Source organism: Eulemur rufifrons, chromosome 8 (assembly GCF_041146395.1).
Source record: "Eulemur rufifrons isolate Redbay chromosome 8, OSU_ERuf_1, whole genome shotgun sequence".
Taxonomy (NCBI): domain Eukaryota; kingdom Metazoa; phylum Chordata; class Mammalia; order Primates; family Lemuridae; genus Eulemur; species Eulemur rufifrons.
In genome coordinates, this window is record NC_090990.1 from 5,838,230 (window position 1) to 5,863,439 (window position 25,210).

General features: G+C 38.3%; 1 protein-coding gene across 2 annotated transcripts in view; it reads left to right on the top strand.

Annotated features, from left to right (window-relative positions):
- KIF1B (kinesin family member 1B) overlaps nt 1-25,210 on the top strand; it is a 148,900-nt gene that overhangs the window by 64,229 nt on the left and 59,461 nt on the right. Inside the window, exons 14-21 of one of the 2 annotated variants that reach the window (XM_069479326.1) lie at nt 5,213-5,292; nt 7,035-7,110; nt 9,807-9,886; nt 10,380-10,486; nt 11,198-11,281; nt 11,501-11,681; nt 11,794-11,866; nt 16,990-18,969. In XM_069479326.1, the coding sequence (XP_069335427.1) occupies nt 5,213-5,292; nt 7,035-7,110; nt 9,807-9,886; nt 10,380-10,486; nt 11,198-11,281; nt 11,501-11,681; nt 11,794-11,866; nt 16,990-18,486 (2,178 nt within the window). In that variant the 3' untranslated portion in view covers nt 18,487-18,969. Of the gene's footprint in view, nt 1-5,212; nt 5,293-7,034; nt 7,111-9,806; nt 9,887-10,379; nt 10,487-11,197; nt 11,282-11,500; nt 11,682-11,793; nt 11,867-16,989; nt 18,970-25,210 lie in introns of those variants that run through there. The other variant, XM_069479325.1, reaches the window with a different exon arrangement.

The window sequence follows — 25,210 nt, forward strand, 5'->3', positions numbered from 1 at the left end:
TGTGGTGTCAAAGTTAGTACTGTGAGTGCCATTGCTTAGACTTAGCCTATAAACATCCATTACAGAAGCAGGCAAGGGCAAATGCTGTGCCAAGCGGCCTGAGGGCCCCGCACTTGGAACTCTTATGAAGCATGCTGTGTTCAGTACGGTAAAACCTTGGCTATCCGGTGGCTTTGAAGAATGTTCTGTGTAGTGTTTAACCTCTTAAGTATCACAACTTAAATTGTAATTTTTTTCATGGAAATAATTCTGACTCACCCTGTGGATTTCTCTGCTTCCTTAACTGAACCATTAAGGAGAGATTAAATTATTTAGCTGCATGAATACAATTTGTTAACTGGTGCTGTACAAGTAGCTAGAGTTGCAGACATGCATGATGTGAGACCAAAGAGTGAATGACACCTGAGCCCATTCCTTAGATCTTAAAAAAAAGTTCCTGATATCCTCTGTTTTGGGATTTTTTTTTTTTCAAGTGTAATTCTGCAGGAAGGAAGATTAAAGATTTATCTCCTCAACTTCTCATTTCTGAACTCTGAATCCCCATTTCAATTTCATCTTACTCGTAGAGTGGGTTATGGGCAGCCCTAGACACCGGTGTGCTGTGTCTGCCTGCAGAATAAGTTGATGATCTGTAATTGAATGCTGGCTTCCTATTGGCTTGTCTGTTTTACTTATACTAAGTTTGTTATTCAGGCTTGAACAAAATGTCCTTCGCTTTTTCTTAATTTTGGGTGAGCTGTTTCATAGAATATTTACTTGAAAGCCTATTGATTCTGTTCTTTATGTGAAGAAGGAATAGTAAGAGTTAGGAAACTCAGCTCTAGACCTGGTTCAGGTTGTAGTGTGGCCTCAGGTTAATCACTTAGCTTCTCTGGTCCTCAGTTTGCTTGTTTGTAGAATGGTTTCCCACACTTTTCTCAGCACTGAAGTTTTGTTGGTATGGTATTCAGTTATTATTTTCTCTAACCTTTCCTCAGATTTTTAAAAAATAGCTTTCTAGACAACACAAAGATTGCAACTTGAAGCTGTAATAAAAATACAATTTGTACCTCACTCAGAGTACTTGTTAAATCTCTTTCCTATAAAGAGATCATGTTCTGATTCACCCTTCAGGTGGTTAGTAAAATTAGAGAGGTCATATTAGAGTTGGCAGCAAAATGGTAAGAAGATTCCTAGACAGTAACTTAAGTTCCTTAGGGTGAGTTCTACGGTTCCTCAAAATAAGATAGTTTTAATATGGCCAGATAAACCTCTGCTCTGAAGTTATCTTTTTCTGAAGGTAATCAACCAGGAAAAAGATATATATATTTTTCTCTTTTTCACACAGGAAAAAATATTTTAAAAATACCTCATGCATTAGTTTGTATTCCATAAACAATGTAAGTAGTTTGTGGACCACAACGTAAGTTCTGGTATAGGTGCTTTGGTTTGGTCAGGTGTCTCCTATTGTCCCGTTGTTTGTTTTCAAAGTCCTCACTTTGAGATTATAAAGGTTTCTTCCCAGCTATCTTTAATAAGCCTTAAAATCTCACAGGTTATGGTGTCAGCTTGTCTTATAGTTGCCCATTTAAAGTCATATGCAGAAGCATTTAACACCACTCTGTTAGTTGTTGCATAACATTTCTGGTGCTTTATAGATACGCTATTGACCACTCGGTACCAGGCACACTTCCTTTCCTGGCCTTCTCACTCCTTGCGTAGTTATATGCATTATTAGTCTTGGTTGCAGTCCCTCCAGCATGGCGCGTTGGCTCCCTGCTTAGCTGTGCAGTGGCACGTGCACTGTGTGGTAATCATCCCTACTGAGCGCTGTGTAGCAATGCCATGCAGGTAGCTGTTTTTGCCTCTCAGCCTGTGTGTGTGCTGAGGGTTAATGAGAGCCAATTTAGGTGGGGTTTTTTTTTTTTCTTCTTACCTTCCCAACTCCCACTGTAGGCTTGTTCTAGCTTCTCCCACTTTGTAACTGGCTCTGCTCTTTTCTGAGAGTACCTCCTACATGGCTGCCTTTATATAAATCTTACTGATGCCCATGTTCTTTCTAACTTTTATCTGTTTTGCTTTTTGTCTAGCTTTTGTGGTAGTTGTTCTTTTTTTTTTTTTTTTAATCATGCTCTCCTATTTGTTTCTCCTCACTCCTGTACTTCTTTGCTTTTGCAGCTGCTGCCTTGAGTCTTTTTTTTTTTTTTTTTTTTTTGAGACAGAGTCTGACTCTGTTGTCTGGGCTAGAGTGCCGTGGCGTCAGCCTAGCTCACAGCAACCTCAAACTCCTGAGCTCAAGCAATCCTCCTGCCTCAGCCTCCTGAGTAGCTGGGACTGCAGGCATGCGCCACCATACCCAGCTAATTTTTTCTGTATAGCTTTTTAGTTGTCTATCTAATTTCTTTCTATTTTTTGTTTTAGTAGAGACGGGGTCTCGCTCTTGCTCAGGCTGGTCTCGAACTCCTGAGCTCAAACAATCCACCTGCCTCGGCCTCCCAGAGTGCTAGGATTACAGGCGTGAGCCACCGCACCCAGCCCTGCCTTTAGTCTTTACTCTTGGCTTTTTTACATGCTCCCTTGTCTTTGGTATATTTTTTGTTTTGAGGTAACATCCAATTATGGTATTATTCTGGAAGCCTAAAAGTTCCAGGAAACCAAACACCAGACATGTTGAGGTTTATTGTATTACACTTCTCACAAGTTCTTAGTTCCAGGAAACCAAACACCAGACACATTGAGGTTTATTGTATTATACTTCTCACAAGTTCTTTCCCTTTTTTTCTTTCTTGGTTTGTCACCTAGACTGGAGTGTATTGTATAGCTTACTGTAATCTCGAACTCCTAGGCTCAAGTGATCCTCCTGCCTCAGCCACCTGAGTAGCTGGGAGTACAGGCATATATTACCATGCCCACCTAATTTTTATATGTACGGGGTCTTGCTGTGTTGTCCAGGTTGGTCTCGAACTCCTGGCCTCAAGCAGTCCCCTCACCATAGCCTCTTAAAGTGCTAGGATTATAGGTGTGAGCTATTGCACCCAGCCACAAGTTCTTTCTATGTATATAATTATGTGTGGGGATTCCAGAGACTTCTTACAATGATCTGTTTTTTTTAGGGACTGGGTCTCACTCTGTCATCCAGGTGGGAGTGAAGTGGTGCCATTATAGCTCACTATAGCCTCAAACTCCTGGGCTCAAGGAATCCTCTTGCCTCAGCCTCACAAGTAGCTAGGACTCCAGGTGTCCACCACTATACCCAGCTAATTTTTTTTTAAAATTTTGTAATGTTATTTATTTATTTGTCTCAGTGTGTTGCCCAGACTGGTCTTGAACTCCTGGCCTCAAGTGATCATCCTGCCTTAGCCTCCCAAAGTGCTGGGATTACAGGTGTGAGCCACCACACCTGGCCTGACCTATAATGTGAATCCCACAGTGAACTGTTTTGTGAACTGTAATACTTTTCCTCATTAATCACTGTAATCATTTCATCATCATCATCATTATCTGAATTTCTGATTTATGACCAGCATTTTATCCTGCTTTTGCATAAGCTCTTTCCCCTTTTTGGTATTCCTTTACCCTTCATTCTTTGCCTGGCCAGTTCCTGCTTATCCTTCATTCCTCTGTCTGGTCATCACTAACTCCTGATTCACCTTCCAGAGACCTGTGAATACCCTAGTTCTAAGCACTTTGCATGCTATTCTGTTATCTCTTGCTTCAATCCTCAAACATGCTACTCTAGCAACATGATTTTTCTGGAAAACTCCAGGCACTTTTCTTTTTTTTTTTTTTTTTTTTTTTTTTGAGACAGAGTCTCACTCTGTTGCCCAGGCTAGAGTGAGTGCCGTGGTGTCAGCCTAGCTCACAGCAACCTCAAACTCCTGAGCTCAAGCGATCCTCCTGTCTCAGCCTCCCGAGTAGCTGGGACTACAGGCATGCACCACCATGCCCAGCTAATTTTTTCTATATATATTTTTAGCTGTTCATATAATTTCTTTCTATTTTTAGTAGAGATGGGGTCTCGCTCTTGCTCAGGCTGGTCTCGAACTCCTGAACTCAAACGATCCGCCCACCTCGGCCTCCCAGAGTGCTAGGATTACAGGCCACCTCGAGCCACCGCGCCCGGCCTCCAGGCACTTTTCTACCTGTTACCCCACATACCCACAAGGCAGCCCCTGCTCTTCCTTTGTCTTTGCTCTCATATAACCTGGTCAGTGAGGCCTGTCCTGACAGCTTCACTTCAGATTGCTTCTTCACCCACCCTTCCCCCTGCATTCTTTGCCTTCCTTGCTTTCTTTTTCTCCGAAGTACTTACCACTATCTGACATACTGTTGATTAAAATTGATTATTTTGTTTGCCTTACTAGAATGTAAGTCTCATGAAGGCAGAGATTTTGTTCCCTGCCATATCCCTAGATGCCTAGAACAGAGCTTGATATATAAGGGGTTGTATATATAATTAATGAATAAATCATCAGCTACTGCTCTCTCTCCCCAATATAGTGAGCTCCTTCAGAACGGAAGTATGTTTTATTTATTATATTTACATATTATAATAAAGAGCAATTGATTGGTAAAATTGTAACTTCAGTAGCTATGGGCCTTCAGATGAGGTTTAGTAATAAACCTTTTTATGTTGGCTATTGTGTTGTATTTAAGAGAGTACTGTGTATGATGAAATAAGAGCAGTGAATCTCTTTGGGGACTTTATTCTTTTATACAAGTGGTTGTCAGAAAAAGTGTCTTGCATTTTGAGATGTTAATATTACCCTTCCCCTGGCGGGGGGATGGGGTGGGGGGAGGGGAGGAGTGCACACCTACATGATGAGAGTGATGTGCACTGTCTAGGGAATGGACACAACTAAAGCTCAGACTCGGGGGGATGGGGAGGCATGGGCAATGTATATAGCCTGATCTTTTGTACCCCCTTAATGAGCTGAAAAACGAACAAACAAAAAAAAAATATTACCCTTCCTCTTCGTACACACACATACATACATGCAGACTCACTGTTAAGGTATTTTTATTACAACTTAGAGGATTTATATGTCTGGGGCTAGCTTAATTTTAGGACTAGTTTTTATGATTCTTACCTTATATATTAAAAAAAAAACTCATCACCTTAGATTCTGCCTTTGATCCTCAAAGGGCATAATCTGATTTTGCTTTCCTTCCTAGAGATGGTATGTTAGATTATAAGACTCTTGCCACTTTAACTGTGTACTTCCTTCCTTAGGAATCGGAGAAGATCATTGCTGAATTGAATGAAACCTGGGAAGAGAAACTTCGTAAAACAGAGGCTATCAGAATGGAGAGGTCAGGAGGTTAAAATCTGGGAATGTTTCTAAGTTCTCTAGGGAATTTGGATTACTTTTATAGTAAAAGATGAAATCGAAGTTAAAAACAAAGAATCTGCTCTCCTAAAATATGAAGCAAAAAATAAACCTGGCTGAGGAGTTATGGCCAGTTGAATTTACACTTGAAGTAAAATCCATATATTTAAATGTTCTCCAGAAGTCATGTGCTTAACAGTTACCATTCTACATGTTGCTAGGGATCCATAACAACGGAACATACTATGCTGGGCGCGTTGGCTCACACCTATAATCCTGGCACTTTGGGAGGGTTAGGAGGGAGGATTGCTTAAGGCCAGAAGTTTGAGATCAGCCTGAGCGCAAGAGCAAGACACCGTGTCTACAAAAAATGGAAAACTTAGCTGGGCATGGTAGCATGAGCCTGTAGTCCCAGCTACTTGGGAGGCTGAGGCAGGAGGATCTCTTGAGCTGAGGAGTTTGCGGTTGCATTGAGCTTTGATAAGGTCACTATACTCCAGCCTGGGCAACAGAGTGAGACTCTGTCTCAAAAAAGAGAAAGAAAGAAAAGAAAAAGAAAAAAAAGGAGCATATTTAGGGATAGTGTTTTTTATTTGCAAAAAGTAGACTGCCTTTAATAAAGGCCCAAATCCAAATAGCTATTCTGATTATCTTTCAGAGTTACCCTCTATAGAATCTCTTTAAAATAAGAGGTGAAGTAGTTTGGATTGTAAACTTTAAAAATCCCTATTCTGTTTTAACCTCTATCAATTCTGTACCCTGAAGATGTGCATAACTCAAAATGATACTTTGCTATTGGAATAAATATACATTTTTAAAATGTCAGTTCCTGTCTTCCTCCTCCATGGAAGATGAGGCAGAGGTGAATTCTAATGTATTGATACAGTAAATGTAGCAATCAGTTAGAATTTCCTTATTTATTATAGACATTTTAAGCTAGAATTATTGAACCAAAATGATGGTGGGCATGAGAACATTTGAAAAAAATCGCATTTATAGACCATACTCTGTATTGCAAAATTACTTTCTGGTTGCTTTCATTCTGAAGAAATGGGGGTTTTTAATGCTTTTTGGATTTTTTTTGTTTTTAAATTAGACAGGGTCTTGCTCTGTTTCCCAGGCTAGAATGCAGTGATGTCATCATAGCTCTGCAACCTCAGACTCCTGGGCTCAAGCGATCTTCCTGCCCAAGCTTCCCAAGTAGATGGGGTTACAGATGCCTACTACCATGATCAGCTAATTTTTTCTATTTTTTTGTAGAGACAGGGTCTTGCTGTGTTGCTCAAACTGGTCTCAAACTCCTGGCCTGAAGTGATCCTCCCACCTCAGCCTCCCAAAGTGCTAGGATTACAGGCATGAGCCATCATGCCCAGCCTAAGAAATGGTTCTTTGAGTTGGATGTATAGCTTTAAGGAATATCCTCTTCTTTTTTATATTAAAAGACATATTATTTATGAATTATTTTCGGTCTTCAAAATTAGATGAGACAAAGTTCTTATCTGGGTGAATATAACTTTATCTAACATAGAATAATTTATTTTGAATGTTCTGTTTCTCTTAAAAATAATTTCTTAATGATGAGATAAGCACATTATTTCATGTTTGCATTACTGACTTTAGATTTGGCCAACTCTTTTTGCATTGCATGCATTATTTTCCAGTTAATATTAGACTGATTTAATTGACATTTTGTATTGGTATTCTGAGGTGCTTGTTTTATTTTAGAGAGGCCTTGTTGGCTGAGATGGGAGTTGCCATTCGGGAAGATGGAGGAACCCTAGGGGTTTTCTCACCTAAAAAGGTAAGAAAGCAATGTTGAGAAACTCAACCAAAGAGAGATATTTTCTGTTTGTTTTAGTTACTGGGGTACCTCGTGTCTTTCAGGGCTGGCCCTTTCTCCTCCCTCCTTTAACAAATCTTGATACTTGGCTTATTTCAGATATATCTGATTCCATCTTACAGTGTGGTCTTATAGTACAAAGGCAGCATATTTCTAAAATGCTTATCATATTTACTGTTTACAAAAGGAAAATCCGAAGGCAGTAAATCTGTAACTTTTGGCCATGATTCAGTTTGTTTAGTCATCTTCATTGTTGTTTTCTCTTAAATTCCCAACCTAACCCAGCATTCCTTGCTTCAGTTTTGGCTACTCTTTCTGTGTAGGTTTTCTCACAGAAGTCATTTACCTTGCTTTATAACTTTTTGGAACCAATTTCAGCTGTTCAGGTTTGTGTAGAATAATGCTGCTTCCATTTGCTTCTATAATTTGCATTATAGATAATGTACTGAGCAGAGCAATTCCTTTCCTTACCCTTCTAGACTCCTTTGTTCCCTACTCAGTTTGGTTTTTAAAAAATGACTCCAATAGTCATTTATCTTCCTTCTTACATAATCGTAGTTGTAAGTAGTTAGATACCTTTTAGCTAATTAGAATAGTAAAGGTTTTTTGTTTTGTTTTTTAGTAGGTTGCAACTTGGTTATTGTTGGATACTGGAAAACTGTTAGCAAATGATTATTTTGTGTGCTTATTTATATGACAATGATATAACATAAACTGATGTACAAAGCATATATTTTACACCACTAAAAAATGGTCCTTCATTTCAAATGGCCTCAAATTGGCTATTGGAGACTTAAACATCTTTATGGCTTAAGTTCTGATGATCTCTCTAGGTTAGGATACAAGGGTTGGAGAGTTTTGAATTGGTACTTTTGTTTTAGGTAATATGAAATATTCCTGGGATTTTTCTAGGATTCTCTTGGTTAGGTTTTTCTATCATGATCACGTAACATTTTTACAAATTCCAGTGTGATATTTTCAACAGAAAAGATTGATTTAAAGATATTTTAGATACACATTATAAAACTACACTGAGTGTTTTATATGTTTATATTATGAAAGGTCAGTGAATTTTTAGCTTCATCATTTTTCCTTCAGTAGGACATGTATTTAATCAGGTATGTTTGGTTGTAGAGATTTTAGCAATTATAGTTTCAATAGAATTTAAATTGTGCCTGTGCATGTATCTAACAGTATTTTATGGCATCTTTTAGTGTTAAAAACTAGAGAAATATTTTATAAAAACTTGTGAAAATATTTTGACATTTAACATGAATCATAAATAACTTGAATGTAAACAGCATGGAATTCCAAACTGAGATCTCTACTTCCAAAGCTTTTTCTTATTTTACTTTTTCCCATCTTGCTTTAACTTTCTAGACTTCAAAGGAAGGAGTATACCAGTGGCCATATCCAAACAAGTTTAGAACCTGTTTCTGAGATTTATTTTGTTTTAGGTCACCATTAGAGGATGGACTGTAAAGAATGCTGCCCACAAAAGCTTTTCACTTTCTCAAACCAGTCAAGTTCTTAAACGATAAAGGTGGATGCTAGTTGAGAAGATGTAGAGGTTTTTCTAACTTCTTTTGAATCATCCTTTGTAGTCCCTTTTCTTAACCCCCTCATGTGACTCTTTTTTCATTTTTCCACATTTGCTGGCACTATCTTGAGTAGATTTTGGCCCCAAGACCATGTGACTTATTTTTGGATTCCAGTGGGGTATTTTCACCAAAGAAGGTTGGTTTTTTTCTATAAGATTTTAGAAATATTAGAGTTAGGTGAAGAAGATTTTTAGAAAATGTTTATATTATTGAATGTCAGTAATTTTAATTTTTCTTTAAGGTAAAGACTAATAAACTAAAGACAATAACTGGGACCATGGAAGAACTGATGCAAATTGTAGAGGGAAATGGCAGAGGGTGTGGGGACATTGTAATAAAAGTAAATGAAAAATTAAATCTTTCTTCAATGGTGAGATAGCACCTCTTTTATTTTCCTGAATAGAGCTGGAACCCATTCTACTAAGTGAAGTATCGCAAGAATGGAAAAATAAGCACCACATGTACTCACCATCAAATTGGTTTTAACTGATCAACACCTAAGTGCACATATAGGAATAACATTCATGGGGGATTGGGCAGATGGGAGCGGGGAGGAGAGGATGGGTGTATACATACATAATGAGTGCAATGAACACCGTCTGGGGGATGGACATGCTTGAAGCTCTGACTCGGGGGGAAAGGGGAGCAAAGGCAATATACGCAACCTAAACATTTGTACCCCCATAATATGCTGAAATAGAAAAATTCAAAAAAAAAAAATGAAATCTTTCTTGAGATTTTTGCCCAGACATTTACAAAAATTAACCCATCTGGAGAATCAGCCTGTCCTAATTTTTTCTTTGTGCTTTGACCTTATCAAGAATTGGATCTCGTTTTTTATCCCAGGCTGATATTTTTAAGTAGAATGTAGTGGTGCAGGTTGGGGAGGCCTGAATAGAATGTTTTCTCTTTACTATGAAATTGTGACTAGGAATAAAAGGATGTCCCTCTTCAGGCAGTGTAGGGAATTGGAGAAGCCTGACCTGTAAGCCCCTGTGTTGCCACAGCCCTCTCGTGGCGCCTTGCTCTGAATTAATAACCTGTAACCTTTTTCAGACCCCACATCTTGTTAACCTCAATGAAGACCCACTAATGTCTGAGTGCCTGCTTTATTACATCAAAGATGGAATTACAAGGTATATTTGTTTCTTGTTTTGGACATTTAAATTATTTTTTTCCTTTTAGATGATTGAATAACTTAAGGGAAATTTTTTGTTGTAGATTTGTTATTTTTCCTGTCTGAGGTAGTTATGAACTATTCTCTGTTTCCAGATATGTAAATGTTTTAGTCAGCTGAGCCAGTTAATGTACTTTTTCTCTAAAAGATTGTAAATAATTTTTTTCCTTTTAACAACCTAAATGAATTCATTGGGGAGTTTATTTCACTCATGTGTTTTTATAATGCTGTATGAGTTACATTGGTGAGTCATTTGCTCCTTGGTTTCTTACTCTGATGTAGGGAGGCTGATCGTATGTGAGAATAGAATTTGCAGTCAAAAGCTTCTGATACATAAAAGGCAATACCTTTTTTGTATGTACCAAAGGATATTCTTTGGGAGAAAGAGGGTCATTGTTTGTAGTGCTTTTTGTGTCTGAATTTCCCTGGGAAACACTTTCTCTTGTGTACAGGGTTGGCCAAGCAGATGCTGAGCGGCGCCAGGACATAGTGCTGAGCGGGGCTCACATTAAAGAAGAGCATTGTATCTTCCGGAGCGAGAGAAGCAACAGTGGTGAAGGTAAGAGTTCCTGGTTTGAGCTTCTCCAATGACTTTTTCATTCTGTATTATGAGAAATCCTTCAGACTTGCTGTTCTTTGTCTCTGTCAGTGGTACTTTCTTGTACAATGTAATATTGAAAAATGGAGAAACCTGGGCTGCTTATAAATGCAGGGATGGACATAGCTACTTTACATGAAAATAGCCTGGACAAAAGGAGGCCTTTTATTACTGCCAAGAACTGAGCAGGACATAGGCAATTAGGCTTGGTCTTGAATGTTAATTATTTAATAGAAAAGTAAGAAAAGAACAAATATCCTGGGTAATAGGAGATTTGAAGGACCTCAAGTCTTAACATAGTAGAATTTATTTTTATCAAAAAGGGAAGAGAAAGTAAATCTTGATTTTTGCCTGGGTTATTAATAAGACAACAACAATCTAATGGTATTCTTGTATAATATAATTCACTCCTTCCTTAATCAAAATATTAGCTTTTTAATCTTCAGTTTCTTTTTATTTTCTATGTCTCATACTTAAGATTTCTAATGTTTTCAGGTTTATTGATGGAACTGCCAGATATCACCAAAATTAATAATTCCTATCTTCTTCTGAGGTTTCTCAAATTCAATTAAATATTTCTATCTTTGTTACCATGAATCCTGACAGTCAACAGCTTTCCATTATTTGGTGCCAGTGGATCATGATGATAATAGTAGTTTGTGTTCCTCTTAGTTATCGTGACTCTAGAGCCTTGTGAGCGCTCAGAAACCTACGTAAATGGCAAGAGGGTGGCCCAGCCTGTTCAGCTGCGCTCAGGTGAGACTGGGAGAGGTTTGACATCTTCAGCAATGTACACGTGGCTTGTATGAGCAACTTTTTGACTCTTTGTTTAAAGCCTAAAGTGATAGCATTAGGATTTTTGTTCTTATAAAACTCCAAAAGCTATCTTTTTTGCATTAGGGAAAGTAAGGTTACTAAGCCAGATACTACACATTTAAAAAATGATTTCTTAATCCTATTCTTGTTTTGTGCTAGGAAACCGTATCATCATGGGTAAAAACCATGTTTTCCGTTTTAACCACCCTGAGCAAGCACGAGCTGAACGGGAAAAGACTCCTTCTGCTGAAACCCCTTCTGAGCCTGTGGACTGGACGTTTGCTCAGAGAGAGCTTCTGGAAAAACAAGGAATTGATATGAAACAGGAGATGGAGAAGAGGTAATAACACATATATGTGGCCCACACGACTGCCTCTTCTTTTAAACATATAGCAGCATTCATGAAACACCTCAGTGACTGACTTCTCAGTTTACTCTTTTTTTTCTTCTAGGCTACAGGAAATGGAGATATTATACAAAAAAGAGAAGGAAGAAGCAGATCTTCTTTTGGAGCAGCAGAGACTGGTAGGAGTCCATCCTGAGTCTGCTACCTGTTAGGAAAAGGGCAGCTAATTCCTATACCTTCCCTGTTGCACAGATGAGCACTTGCCCAGATTGCTTCTCTCATTGATACCACATGCTATTCTTTCATTTCCTTAATGGAGAAAGAACTTAAATTTCCTGGTAGCCTTAGCCTGAAAAGCTGTCCATACAGGTACTATTTTGTGCCTTTTATGTCTTAAAGTCAAATCTTTACCTTTGTCACAACCAAGTACTTTTTGAGAAAATAGAGCTTTTCCAGTAGCCTTTGCCTCTTGATAGTGGTCTTGGAATTTGCATCAGTGGTGGTTCTTTTAATGATAATTAGTCTGAATATTGAATTTGATGGGAGTTTGCCTTGGTTTTGTTTCTGATCACCTGATAGTACTAATTCTCTGCTCTTGGGCTGACTCTGGGATTGTTCTTGTGCTGGGCGGATTTTTTTTTTTTTTTTTAAGATAAACTGTGTCTAAAAGTGTTGCTGCACAGTTGCATGTGTTAATCCTTCTCTGTTCCCCTGCATGGAGTCTGAATTCTCAACAAGGTTCTCAGTGGCATGTGTGGTGGCAGTGGGAGCAGGGGCTGCATAGCCAGCTCAGACGGGAGAGGAGGCCTGCTTCCTTTGGGTCAAGAGCGGGGGTTTGGGTGAGCAGCTGGAAAGTCAGTGTAAGGTCCCAGCTATGATACTCATGGCTTTAGCATTTTATGATGTTAATTGATTTCCCAGGTTTGATAGAATCTGAATTTCATGAATTAATAAGTTGATCTGTTAGATTTTCATTTTTAAAGCCATCCAATTTTGGTTAACAAAGCTGTGGTTATGAGAGGCTTCTTGGCATTCATTTGATCTGTAAGAAAAACATATAACTAACCTTTGGGTGCTGTGGATGCACTTTAAGAAGTTCTCATTTTTTAAGATTCATGGTCTTTTTACATAAGGGGGCATTAGAGAGAAAGCTGAGGCACTGGCTTCTTCCCTCAGCATAAAATGCAGCATGTGAACAACAGCCTTTTGGCCCTGCTCTATGCTTTGGAGAAGGAGGGGCTATTACTAAATGGGCCAGAAAAGCCAAGGACTTGAGCAAAAGCTCCCTTTTCCAGGTCAGTTCAGTTCTCAGGTTTGGCGGTGGGTTAAACCAGTTAATTTGTTATCTTGGAAATTATAGTAAAGCCCCAAAAAGAATGGATTGTAAAAATAAATCAAGTGTTTGGGGCAGGATAATAGCAGTGTTACAGATAGTCTCTTTAGGAGGCCTAGTTGGCATTTAGTTTTTAATGAAAACGGATCTAGCTACAGTATGGTTAGGGGCTTGAAAGGTTAATGACACATGAAGGAGCCTTTTATCTTAATAATGTAGTATAATCTAATAACATGCTTCTGATGGTCTGTGAGAGGTCAAACGAGGACAGGTGTAATTAAGCTCCATTTATTATTAACAATAGCGCCTTATATTTGTATCATGCTTTATAATTTACAAGGAGCTTTAACATCTATCATTTTGTTTGATCCTTGAAACAACTCTCTTTGGCAGGTGTGTATATAAGTAAAATGTGTAATGTTACCTCCCATTTATAGTTAAGGAAACCAAGACTTAAAAAATGCTGTCTTACCTAGTGTCAAACACCTGATATTATGGGTCCTAGGCTTAAACTTGGGTTTTCTGACTTGCTTTGGTGTTATGTCCATTACAGCATTGCTTCTCAACCACCTTATTGAAATGTAAATGCTGATTGAGTAGGCCTGGGTCCACACCTGAAATTCTGCATTTCTAACAAGCTCCCAGGTGTGCCAGTGCTGCTGGTCCTGGGACCGCACTTTTGAGTACCTAGATATAACAGAAAAAGGATATCTGGTGCTCTCTATAACAAAGAATTGCTGATCATTCTATGCCCTAAAATAAAGATGTTGGCCATTAAATAAAGAGAAAGCAAAAGTCATATTTAGTTTCTAGGGACATACATAGCCTGCAGATAATGAGATTCTTCTGATGGTCATTTGCTCTGTGTATCTGAAAGCAAACTAGGATTTCAAGAGCAACTCCTTAAAGCAAGGAAGTTGCTTTCCTCCCGGAGCCAAATCCAGCTTCCTATCCCACTTGAATTTCTTGACCTTGAGAGGAACTTATTTCTAATACTTTAGCCTGAAGAATATGTCTCTACCAATACTGAGTGGAAAATAACTTTTTATTACCCTGTATTGGTCAACCAACAGGTGTATTTCTAATGCACCAGAATAAACATTGAGAGGATACAAAGGAATTATTTTTCAGTAAATATTTAATATCTATTTTATGTAATTATTTTTGCCTAATGACAGCATTAAAAGATGCATTTTAGTCAAGGTTACAGTGAGCTATAATCAGGTCACTGTACTCTTCTAGCCTGGGCTACAGAGCAAGACCCTGTCTATTAAAAAAAAAAAAATGGAATTCAGGCTTACAAGTTTCTATTATGATAGTTCCTCAAATGTATCACATTTTTTATGTTGCTGGGCATTCCCTTAGAGTTAGGACTCTATTATTATATAGCTGGTCCTTTCTGTGCTTGCTTTTTTACACACTGTGTTAGGTATCTTCTCTTATTTGCATAAGTTCGTTGCAGAGTCTCTTCAGGAGGCCCACTTTGCATTTGGTATTTAATGAAAACAGAACATCATTTAGTGACATGTGACTTGCCAGACGTCAGTAGTTTTTCCTTCCCTGTAGTAAATGAATCTAAATATCTTAAAGCCTTTTTTTTTTTTTTTTGACATGAAATAGGATTTACATCTTGGCATGTAAACTTTGCATACAGGGTTTTTAGTATCATGGTCAGTCTGTGATAGGGTGATACGTTTGAACTGTAAAGAGAACATATTCTACAGAGTCAATATGGCAGTATTGTAAAAAACAAAGAAAATTATAGCCACTTGATTTGATTTTTGTTTTTTACGTTTATGTAGACTCTCTCGTTTACTTATGTTTTATTTTAGAGTTTGTCTCTCAAGCATGATATTAAAGCAGTGATTAGAATATTTGTCATTTCCTAAATTAGGTAATATTCATTCCATCTTTAAGCAATTCTAAGAGAAAAAGATAGCCAGGTAAAAAAGTGATAGTTGCAGTTGTATGGGAAGAATCAAAGGGAATTTATGTTCTGTAAAACTCAGTTTATACATATTTGTAAAAAAAAAAAAAAAACAAAAAAACAACAAACTTTTCAGGAGTTGGGCATACTTTTTCCCTAATGTTTACTAATGTCATCTTTTATCACTTAAGATTAGCCATTCTGATTTTTAAAATTAAAAATGAAAAGAAAAAAATAGTTTAGGGTCTGTAAATTTAGCATTGGTTTTTTGTTGCTAAGTTTTCAAGTCCATAGGGGTTGCAGATGGATTTAATACCCATTTAGTAAGCAAAAATAATATAGATCAGCAGCAACATCTTTAAATCCAGAGGCCAAATTATTGTCATTATTGTTTTGTTTTTTTATTTACCAGGCAACTCTCTAAGTCAGAATATTGTCATTGTTGAAGGTTATTTTTTTGTAGCCTTGAAAGTGACTATACATAAAAATCTTTGGTCTAGAAAGCAAAATACTATTTATCAGTTTCAATTCCTTTAAAAAAACCCTTCTAGAGATATTTTTGGTAATCACAAGTAAAAGAGACTATTAATATTAATATTTTCTTTACTAGACTGTCTTGAACTACTCATCTAGTGAGTATTTTCTTTTCCCAGTAACTTTTTTTTCCTTAATAGAAATTCTTAATCCTATCCATTATATGGAATTCTAAATCCAACATTGCTTTCATGAAAATCCATGGTGTCAAGATTTGACTGTGTTAATTAAGAACAATTGGTTGTTATCCAAATAGCCCTTGAAACTACATTGTTGTGAAGTCAGCCTGCTGTTAAAGGCCTAAGTAAAGTTTTTTGAAAAAGGTAAGGGTCCAGAGACAGACAGCTGGAAAGACAGAGTTAGAGATGCATTTTAAAGTAGACCCATTTTACACAAGCGGAATATAATCTTCATGTTTATTGGAAGAGTTGTCACTTGAAGTAGTATTCTTTAAATGGCTAGAAAAGCTATGTGCTTTCTAGATAGAAAACATCTCTAAATTGCATTTATTAAAATATTACTTGGAATTTTTAATTATTTGCCTAGCTTAATTTTTGTTCTGGTAATTTATTTCTCAAAATTTTGGAGGTGAGGTATTTATTGGCTTAAGGGTGTGAAAAACAAAAATAAACCACACTCATTGTAAGGATCCTTTTTTTAATGCTTCCTTGTTAACCTGGATAACAAACTTTAATTGCACAATTGAAATGGATTCATTTAACATGACAAAAGAAAATAGCAAATCCAGTATCTGCTCATGGAAAGACTAGTTTCAAAACCCTCTTGTCTTATAGGAAAAAAAATCTGATTGATAAGAACCTCACATGTTCTGCTAATAGAGATTCTTAGCACTTTTAACATCATCCCTGTTTGCTTCTTTTTCTACATTCTCATCTTCTAACTTTTTTCTAGGGCTGCTCTTTTTAGTAAAGCTAAACATAACTTGGTGTCCTACAGCCTTACTAACCTTTGTTAATCCGCCTGCTCGTCACATCTTTGTATGGCATCTGTGCTCACTCGTGGGGGAAAGAGATTCTGAAAGAAGCAACAGCAATAACCAAGGCAAATGTTGGGACGTGGCTGCATGGGTTGTTAGCATGTGTGGGGTCCAGGTGTGGCTTCATTTTCTTGACAGAGTGGAGATACTATGTCATACTGATTGATTAATTTCATATGACCTGAAAGTGAGAGGCCCACCCCTGTGTCAATACTCCTAAGAAATTTGGTGGCAGATTTCATCACTTAAACTAGAAAGTGAAAATTTGGATTAGGAATACTAAATAAACAGCCAAGCCTTTATATTTATAATAATCTACATATGCATATGTTTTAATAGACTTCCACCTTATTGAGGGAGTTTTTTGGTTTCGTTTTTTAGTTTTTTTAGTTTTATTTTTAAATTTGGTTAAAGGCTTTTTTTTACTTGCTTTTTCTTCAATTTGATTTTCCTTTTTTACATTTTAATTTTGGTTATTTTGGGGCCATTTTTTTATTTTGTTTTTCCAAAGGACGCGGATTCTGATAGCGGGGACGATTCTGACAAGAGGTCGTGTGAAGAGAGCTGGAAACTGATTACTTCTCTGAGAGAAAAGCTACCTCCTAGCAAGTTGCAAACCATTGTTAAAAAATGTGGCCTCCCCAGCAGTGGGAAGAAACGAGAGCCAATTAAAATGTACCAAATCCCCCAAAGAAGGCGCCTGAGTAAAGATTCCAAGTGGGTCACAATCTCAGATCTTAAAATTCAGGCTGTCAAAGAGATTTGCTATGAAGTTGCTCTCAATGACTTCAGGCACAGTCGTCAGGAGATTGAAGCCCTGGCCATTGTCAAGATGAAAGAGCTTTGTGCCATGTATGGCAAGAAAGACCCCAATGAGCGGGACTCCTGGAGAGCAGTGGCCAGGGACGTCTGGGACACTGTCGGTGTTGGGGATGAGAAGATAGAAGACGTGATGGCCAGTGGGAAAGGTGGCACTGATGTAGATGACCTGAAGGTTCACATAGACAAGCTGGAAGATATTTTGCAAGAAGTTAAAAAACAAAATAACATGAAAGATGAGGAGATAAAAGTCTTAAGAAATAAAATGCTCAAAATGGAGAAAGTCTTGCCACTGATTGGATCTCAGGAACAGAAAAGCCAAGGAAGCCACAAAGCAAAGGAGCCTGTTGGAGCTGGTGTTAGTAACACCTCTGAGAGTGATGTAAGTAAAGGAGACCGTGGAGAACTTGGGAAAGAAGAGCGTGTTTCCCAGCTGATGAATGGGGATCCAGCTTTCAGACGGGGACGTCTGCGTTGGATGAGGCAAGAGCAAATTCGGTTTAAGAACCTGCAACAGCAGGAGATAACAAAGCAGCTGCGTCGGCAGAATGTACCTCATAGGTTCATCCCTCCTGAGAACCGGAAGCCCCGCTTCCCCTTTAAGAGCAACCCTAAACACAGAAACTCTTGGAGTCCTGGGACACACATCATCATAACAGAAGATGAGGTTATAGAGCTTAGAATTCCAAAAGATGAAGAAGGAAGGAAAGGAAATAAAGAGGAGAGCCAAGAGAAAGGAGGCAAAGCAGCTTCTAAGGATCCCCAGTTACCATGGGGCTCTCAGGGCACTCGAAGTCAAGATCACATCCAAGTTAGCAAGCAGCATGTCAATAACCAACAACAGCCACCTCAGTTACGCTGGAGAAGCAATTCTGTCAATAACGGCCAGCCGAAAAGTACACCGAAAAGTACGCGCTGCCAGGCATCTGCCTCCTCAGAATCATTAAACTCGCACAGTGGTCTCCCTGCTGCTGATCTGCAGACTTTCCAGGCAAAGCGCCACATTCATCAACACCGTCAGTCTTACTGTAATTATAACACTGGAGGTCAGTTAGAGGCCAATGCAACCGTTCCCTGTCAGAAGCAGACTGACAAACCCAACCACTGTAGCCAGTTTGTGACACCCCCGAGAATGAGGAGACAGTTCTCAGCACCCAATCTCAAAACTGGTCGAGAAACCACAGTATAAATAAATTACTGGACAAACTTGAAATGATGGTGGAGGAAACAGGCAATGTTAGCTCTCTATTTAAGTTGGTTCTACCCTTGGCCTTGAGTACTTACTATTTACGTGACTGTTTTTATATTGTTAAGGCAAAACACTGGTAAACATTTCAACACCTCCCTTTTGGTTGTGTACCATAAATGGGCAGTTTCTGGAATTTTGGAGAAAACATTGAGACCTCCTTTGTTTTTCTGAGACTTTCCTCTCTTCTTGGTGCCTAGATAATTAATATACTTACACAGACTTGTCCTGTCTTGGTGTAAGTTTGATATGTTTTTATAGTGCCTATAAATTAATCTGACATCCAGAAAGACCTGCCTCTTAGTTTATGTAGACATTCAAAAGGGGAATTTGATATATAGAATGAAATGTCTGTTATTCTCCATAAATGTTAGAAATTGGTTTAAAAGTAATAATGTAAAACTGTGTGGACACAACTTTGGATTTCTCATCCATGTCTGTTCCTTTCTTTAAATATAATTGAGATTTTCATAAGCCAAAACTAAATGTCTTCAGACATATTTTGCAATGCACGGCTTTGCATCTTCCACAGAACTTCCACATCTTTTATTCTATATTTTACATAAAACTGATTTAATAGTTTTTTTCCATTTGAATTTATCAGAATATGTATGAAATTTGTCATAATACCGAAATCTATAAATTGGCACTGTGTCTGGGTTTCTGTTTGTGGTCTGCATTTTGAAGTTTAATGTATCGTTTGACACATATGCACACAGAACGAACTATTCACCAAAATCATGCCAACAGAAATACCAACAAAAAACTTGTATAAGTGCTTTGAGCAGTGTATATAAGTTTGTAAGGAGATTATTTGGGGGAAGAGGGAAGAGGTGGGGGATGGGGAGAAAGCTACAGCATATGGCTCTGTGCTGCTTTTTTTCCAAAGTTGATGAAATAATGAAATAAAAGTTAACTTTGGGTTTGGAATAAAGGAAATGATGTATAATAAACTACTCTTTGGTTAGCAGTAGTAATGTTCAGACACTCAAGCAAGGAAAGTGAAGTCCTGATGAACATTTATTGTATCAATACCTCATTTTACTATGTTGGGGTCTCACTTTGCCTCACTGGAGAATACACTAAAAAAGATGGATTTTAATGAGAAGAAAAGAATAGTTTTCTACATCCTTCCTCATCTCTTGAACTTGTCAGAAACTTTTTTAAGAGGCAGTGTGAAGAGCCAGAGATGTCTGAGATTGCCTGCCTTCATGTTGTAGAAGATTCCTAAGTCACACAAAGTCATCTATCAAACATTTGTCTTCCAAATGGTGTGGAAAGCTGCAGCCAAGATAGCAGTTAGCATTCAAGGAAGCCTTAAAGACTGCGATCATGTGATTATTTTTTTCCTTTGCGTGTGAGCACTATGCTTTATTAGAACACATTATTTTTAATTATAGTATTTTTTTCTTTGCTTCTAAGAAGTACTTTCTTCACACACAGAAAGTTGCTCCTAATTAACTTTTCTTCTCCCCTTAAAAAAGAGAGGCATTGAGGGATATTTTTGCTTTCATAGCTAGAACAGTTCTGGTCTTCAAATAAGGTTTTATGGCAGATTAGACTTGGGTGGATGATGTTTGTAATGGGTTGACTTACTGAATGACAATCTCCCGTGCCATTTGATTTGAATGTACTTGATAGGCTACTTCAGTCAGTCACTTCAGTGCATCTTTGTGCACCCCTATTGTCCTTCTTTATTTCTCTTTAGACATAAATGTGCTAACTATTCCTTTCTTGCTAAATAAAATTCATTTTCTAAGATTAAAAATAATAATTATTCAGGTTTCAACTTTGTAGCAAAACTGGGCTCTCATTTCTCTAACTTGAGATAACACTGGCTAGGCCCATAAATTTTCAATTTTATGGTGGCCTTTTAATCTTGTTATGGACAGGTGCCTCCCTTTCCCACTAAACAATGGGATCAAGTTACTCTCCTGGTGATGAGGTGACACCTTAGAGTGAAGAGTTATATAATATTTTAATTTACAAATGTGGATCATGGTAAAGACAGTGTCCACAGTGATATTCCAAAGAACTAGGTTTATGTTTGTGCTTCATCTGCTGATCCAGGTGTCTTCATGTTGCCGAAATGTTTAGATATCTAAGGGAGCCCTTAATTTCATAGATGACCAGGAAGAAATTAACCAAGGTTTGATTGACTGCTATATAAATCCCTTTATGCATTTCAGAGCAAATGCTTATCTTGAAAGATAACTTTGTATAAATAAAATTACTTCATTTAATTTCTTACTAAATAAATAACTAGTGCCATGTTTTTGTGAGCTCTTGACATGGCCCATATTACTTTGATTTTTTTTTTAATTTGATGGTATCTCTACCTAAGCTTAAATACTGTAAGACCAAAAAGGAATGGTCATAATTAAGTCATTACTATATTATTTAAGTATTCCTAGCTCTTATCATAGCAAAATAAAAAGTGCTTATGCTATTGAAATTACATAATGATCTGACATTAATGGGAATATAGAGGAGTCCTAGTTAATTGGTATAGTTTCACAAACAAAGATGGTATTCCTTAGACAGTTAAAGACATTCTGTTTGTCTGATAAGTCTAAACCAAAGGGCTTTTCCTTTATTCTTGCTTCTAATTCTTTCTAGCACAGCAAATTGTTTCTCCTTTCGCTGGTAATGCAGTGAATGGGAATTGTTTATTACATTGAAGTGACTTGAAGTGACCTTTTGTGCTTTAGGTGCAGGTTGATGCTGAAAAACAACAACAACAAAATACTGAGTTTGTCACACCTATGTTTGTGTTAAGGGCTATTATACTACAAGAAGTTCCATAGACTTCCCATGGTCAGCTGCTGTACCCCAGTGCCTTACTGGTCCTTTGTAGACTTGCCTTAATGATTTTTACAAAAGACTGGGAGGAGGGGAAGCCGCCTGTTTCCGGGCGTACCTTAATGAAGAAACCTTCTTAGGCGCAGTGCAAAGCAAGCATTTGTTCTATATTGTCAGAGCCAAAATTGTTATAAGCAATATTCATGATCATCCCATTTATGTCATCTTTTCCAGATTTTAAAATCTGTTCTAGATATACTTAGTTTGAATCACTGTAGGTTGTGAAATGTGTTGGTTTTTCAGCCATCGCTACTGTAAAAAGAAATTCTGAATCTTCTTGTTGACAAACTGTGGATTTTCCCCTCAATTTCTTAAACAAAAAAATGCTTGAAGATTGTCTCCGAGTGTAAGATCTGCCTTTTCAAAAGGGAGAGTTAGTTTTTAATGTTAAAAAATAAAGTCCTCATTCAATAAAAGTTGAAATCATCTTTTAAGAGTGTGATTTCTCTCAATGTGGGAGGAAGAGGGAAAAGTAAAACAAGGTACTACTAACTAAAGCTGGTCGTGACTTTTATTTATTGCTTTTTCATCTGAAGATGGTTGCAAACCAAATCTTTTTTTATATTTCTACATGAACATGATTAAAGTTTTTGCTTTTGTTGTCCTTTTCTGTTTAACAAAATTCTCTTTTTTTTTTTTTGAGACAGAGTCTCGCTCTGTTGCCCGGCTAGAGTGAGTGCCATGGCGTCAGCCTAGCTCACAGCAACCTCAAACCCCTGGGCTTAAGCGATCCTCCTGCCTCAGCCTCCCGAGTAGCTGGGACTACAGGCATGTGCCACCATGCCTGGCTAATACCATGCCTGGCTAATACCATGCCTGGCTAATTTTTTCTATATATATTTTTAGTTGGCCAGATAATTCCTTTCTATTTTTAGTAGAGACAGGGTCTCGCTCTTGCTCAGGCTGGTCTTGAACTCCTGACCTCGAGCGATCCACCCGCCTCGGCCTCCCAGAGTGGTAGGATTACAGGCGTGAGCCACTGCGCCTGGCCAACAAAAATCTACCTTAAATGGGATCTTTAAGCCCTGCTTTATGCTACGTTTCACTTAAGTAAAATCTTTTCTCCTATAAGATAAATATGGATATCACTTTCTGATTTCTTAGAGTTTACTTTAAACTATGTTTTCAATTTTTTCATTGCATAGTCTTAATTTGAAGTTCTTTTAAATTAAATGGTATACTGCCCTTTGTATGGATAGAAATTAAACTTCTAAAAAGCTTTGAGTAACTCTGTAGCTTTTCTTTTCTTCTTTAACCTCTGCTTTTCTCCACCCAGAGTACTGGTGATATGCTAGAGGGGAAATAGGAGAAAGCAGGATATTTTTCTGGAGTAGACCATTAGTCTTATTGAAAATTAGAACCTGACATTTTTTTATATTGAAAAACAACACAGTCATGCATTAGGGAGTAGAATGCAAAATCTACATGAGATTTTAATATGAAATGTGGAAATTTAGAGAAGTGCTGTGCTTGACTTGAATTGGTCTGCTTTCAGCCTTGTACCCTTTTCCTTCAGGTATTTTGTATTTCTCTGCTATTGGAGAAACTGATGGGGAAGTCGCCAAGACCCTGCTATTTATAGGGTGACAAAGAAGTTTCAAAAACAGTGTGGTAACATGCAGTGACAGTTGTGTGCACAGGGTGAGAGTCACTCACATCCAGAGGGGAGAATGGGAGGAAGTTTTTGAAGAAGGAAGCCCTGAGCCAAGAGCAGAGGCCCAAAGTACAACTGGGAGGAAGTGTCAAGAGCAGGGAACTGTGAGTAACTTGGGGTGGTCAGAACATCAGGTGTTGGGGGTAGTGGTAAGTGAGGAGGTGGCGTGGTGGGGACAAGGACCAGATTGTGGCATGCTGAGGAGCTGGGATTTTATCTTGAGCAGGATGAAAAGCTACCAAATGATTTTAAACAGGGAGATTACATTGTTATTAATAGACTGAACTTTTAGAAAGTTCACTTACAGCCAAAATATAGTGGATGGGTTGTAGGGAGGCAAATTCAGAGCGAAATTCAGTGCCTGTTGAGAAGTTGCTGCATGAACCATATGAAAAACTATGCCTTTCCCAGCTAAGGCTGGGAGAAAGGAGAGAGTGAATGACTGTGATAGATTATTCAGAGGTAGAATCAACAAACTTGTTTGTGGATGGGACAAACAGGTATGTACCACCCTCACAGTGATAAAGGCTGGATCATGGTTGGAAAGTGAAGTAAACAAAACCAAGAGGGAACTGAGAGATTGGGAGAAAATGGGAGTTTTTCAGGTCTAAGAATATATCTATATCCCCTCCCGGAGACCCCTGGAGGGGTAGATCCGAGACTATGGCCACATGCTGCTGGTGGTGAGGAGCAAATTTAGGTGTTGACAAGAATTGTGGTGTCATCTTGGGTGTGGGTATCTCCCTTCCGGCTGTTGCTTGCTAATTATAATCTGCCATTAAGAGCCAAGTTGCTAATGTCAAAAACAACTTATCCAGAAAACTCAGAATGGTGACAGTGATTTTACCTTAAATGTCACCTCCTCAGAGATGCCCTAATTGTGCCACCATCATCTCTCACCTAGAGTACTGCAGTATCCTAATTTGTCTCTCTGCTTCTGTTCTTGACCCCCATAATCCATTGTCTACGTAGCAACCAGTGTCATCTTTTAAAAAACAAATCAGATTATGTCAGTGGCCTCAAGGGCTTCCCATTGCACTTAAAAATCTGAATCAGTGCTGGCATTGGTGGCATATTGGTGAGCATAGCTGCCTTCCAAAAATTTGAATATTACTGAATCTGAATGACATGTTTTGGCTGCTTGCCTGCCTCTCTGACTTCATAGCCAAACACTCTCACGCTATACAGACCCCCTGCCCTTTTGTTCCTCGAACATACCAGGTTTCTTCCTGCTTCAGGGCTCTTGCACTTCCTCAAGACTGGAGTCCATTCCCATGATGCTTAACTCCTCTTCTAGACCTGAGCTCCTGTGCTGGGCAGAAGTCAGCTCTCACTGTTTTGCTCATAGTAACCTATAATGATCTTTGTACTTATTTAGTTCTTCCATGAGAATGTAAAGTCACCTAGAATAAGTGCCTTGTCTATCTTGTTCACTTCACCAGTCATCTGTATACATTACCCAGAGAGTGGTTCTCAAACTTTAATGTGCATCAGAAACCCTGGAGGTCTTGTGAGAATGCAGACTGCTGATGCCACCCCTACAGTTTCTGATTCACTAGGTCTGGGGTGAGACCTGATAATTTGCATCTCTGATAAGATTCCAGGTGATGTTGATACTGCTGGTCCAGCAACCACTTTGGGAACCACTGATCTCAAAGTAAGCATTTCCTGTAAAAGGTAGTAAATATTTTAGGCTTTGCAGGCCATATGGCCTCTGTCGAAACTACTCAACTTTGCTGTTGTAGCAGGAAAGCAGCAGTAGACAATATGCCAAAACAGGGGTGGTTGCATTCTAATAAAATTATATTTACCGCCTTTAATCCTAGCACTCTGGGAGGCCAAGGCGGAAGGATTGCTTAAGGTCAGGAGTTCGAGACTAGCCTCAGCAAGAGTGAGACCTCGTCTCTACTAAAGGTAGAAAGAAATTAGCCAGGCAACTAAAAATAGAAAAAAATTAACCTGGTGTGGTGGTGCACGCCTGTAGTCCCAGCTAATCGGGAAGTTGAAGCAGGAGGATCGCTTGAGCCCAGGAGTTTCAGGTTGCTGTGACACCACAGCACTCTCGCCCAGGCGACAGAGCAAGACTCTGTCTCAAAAAACAAAACAAACAAACAACAAAACCAACTATATTTACAAAAACAGGTGGTGGGC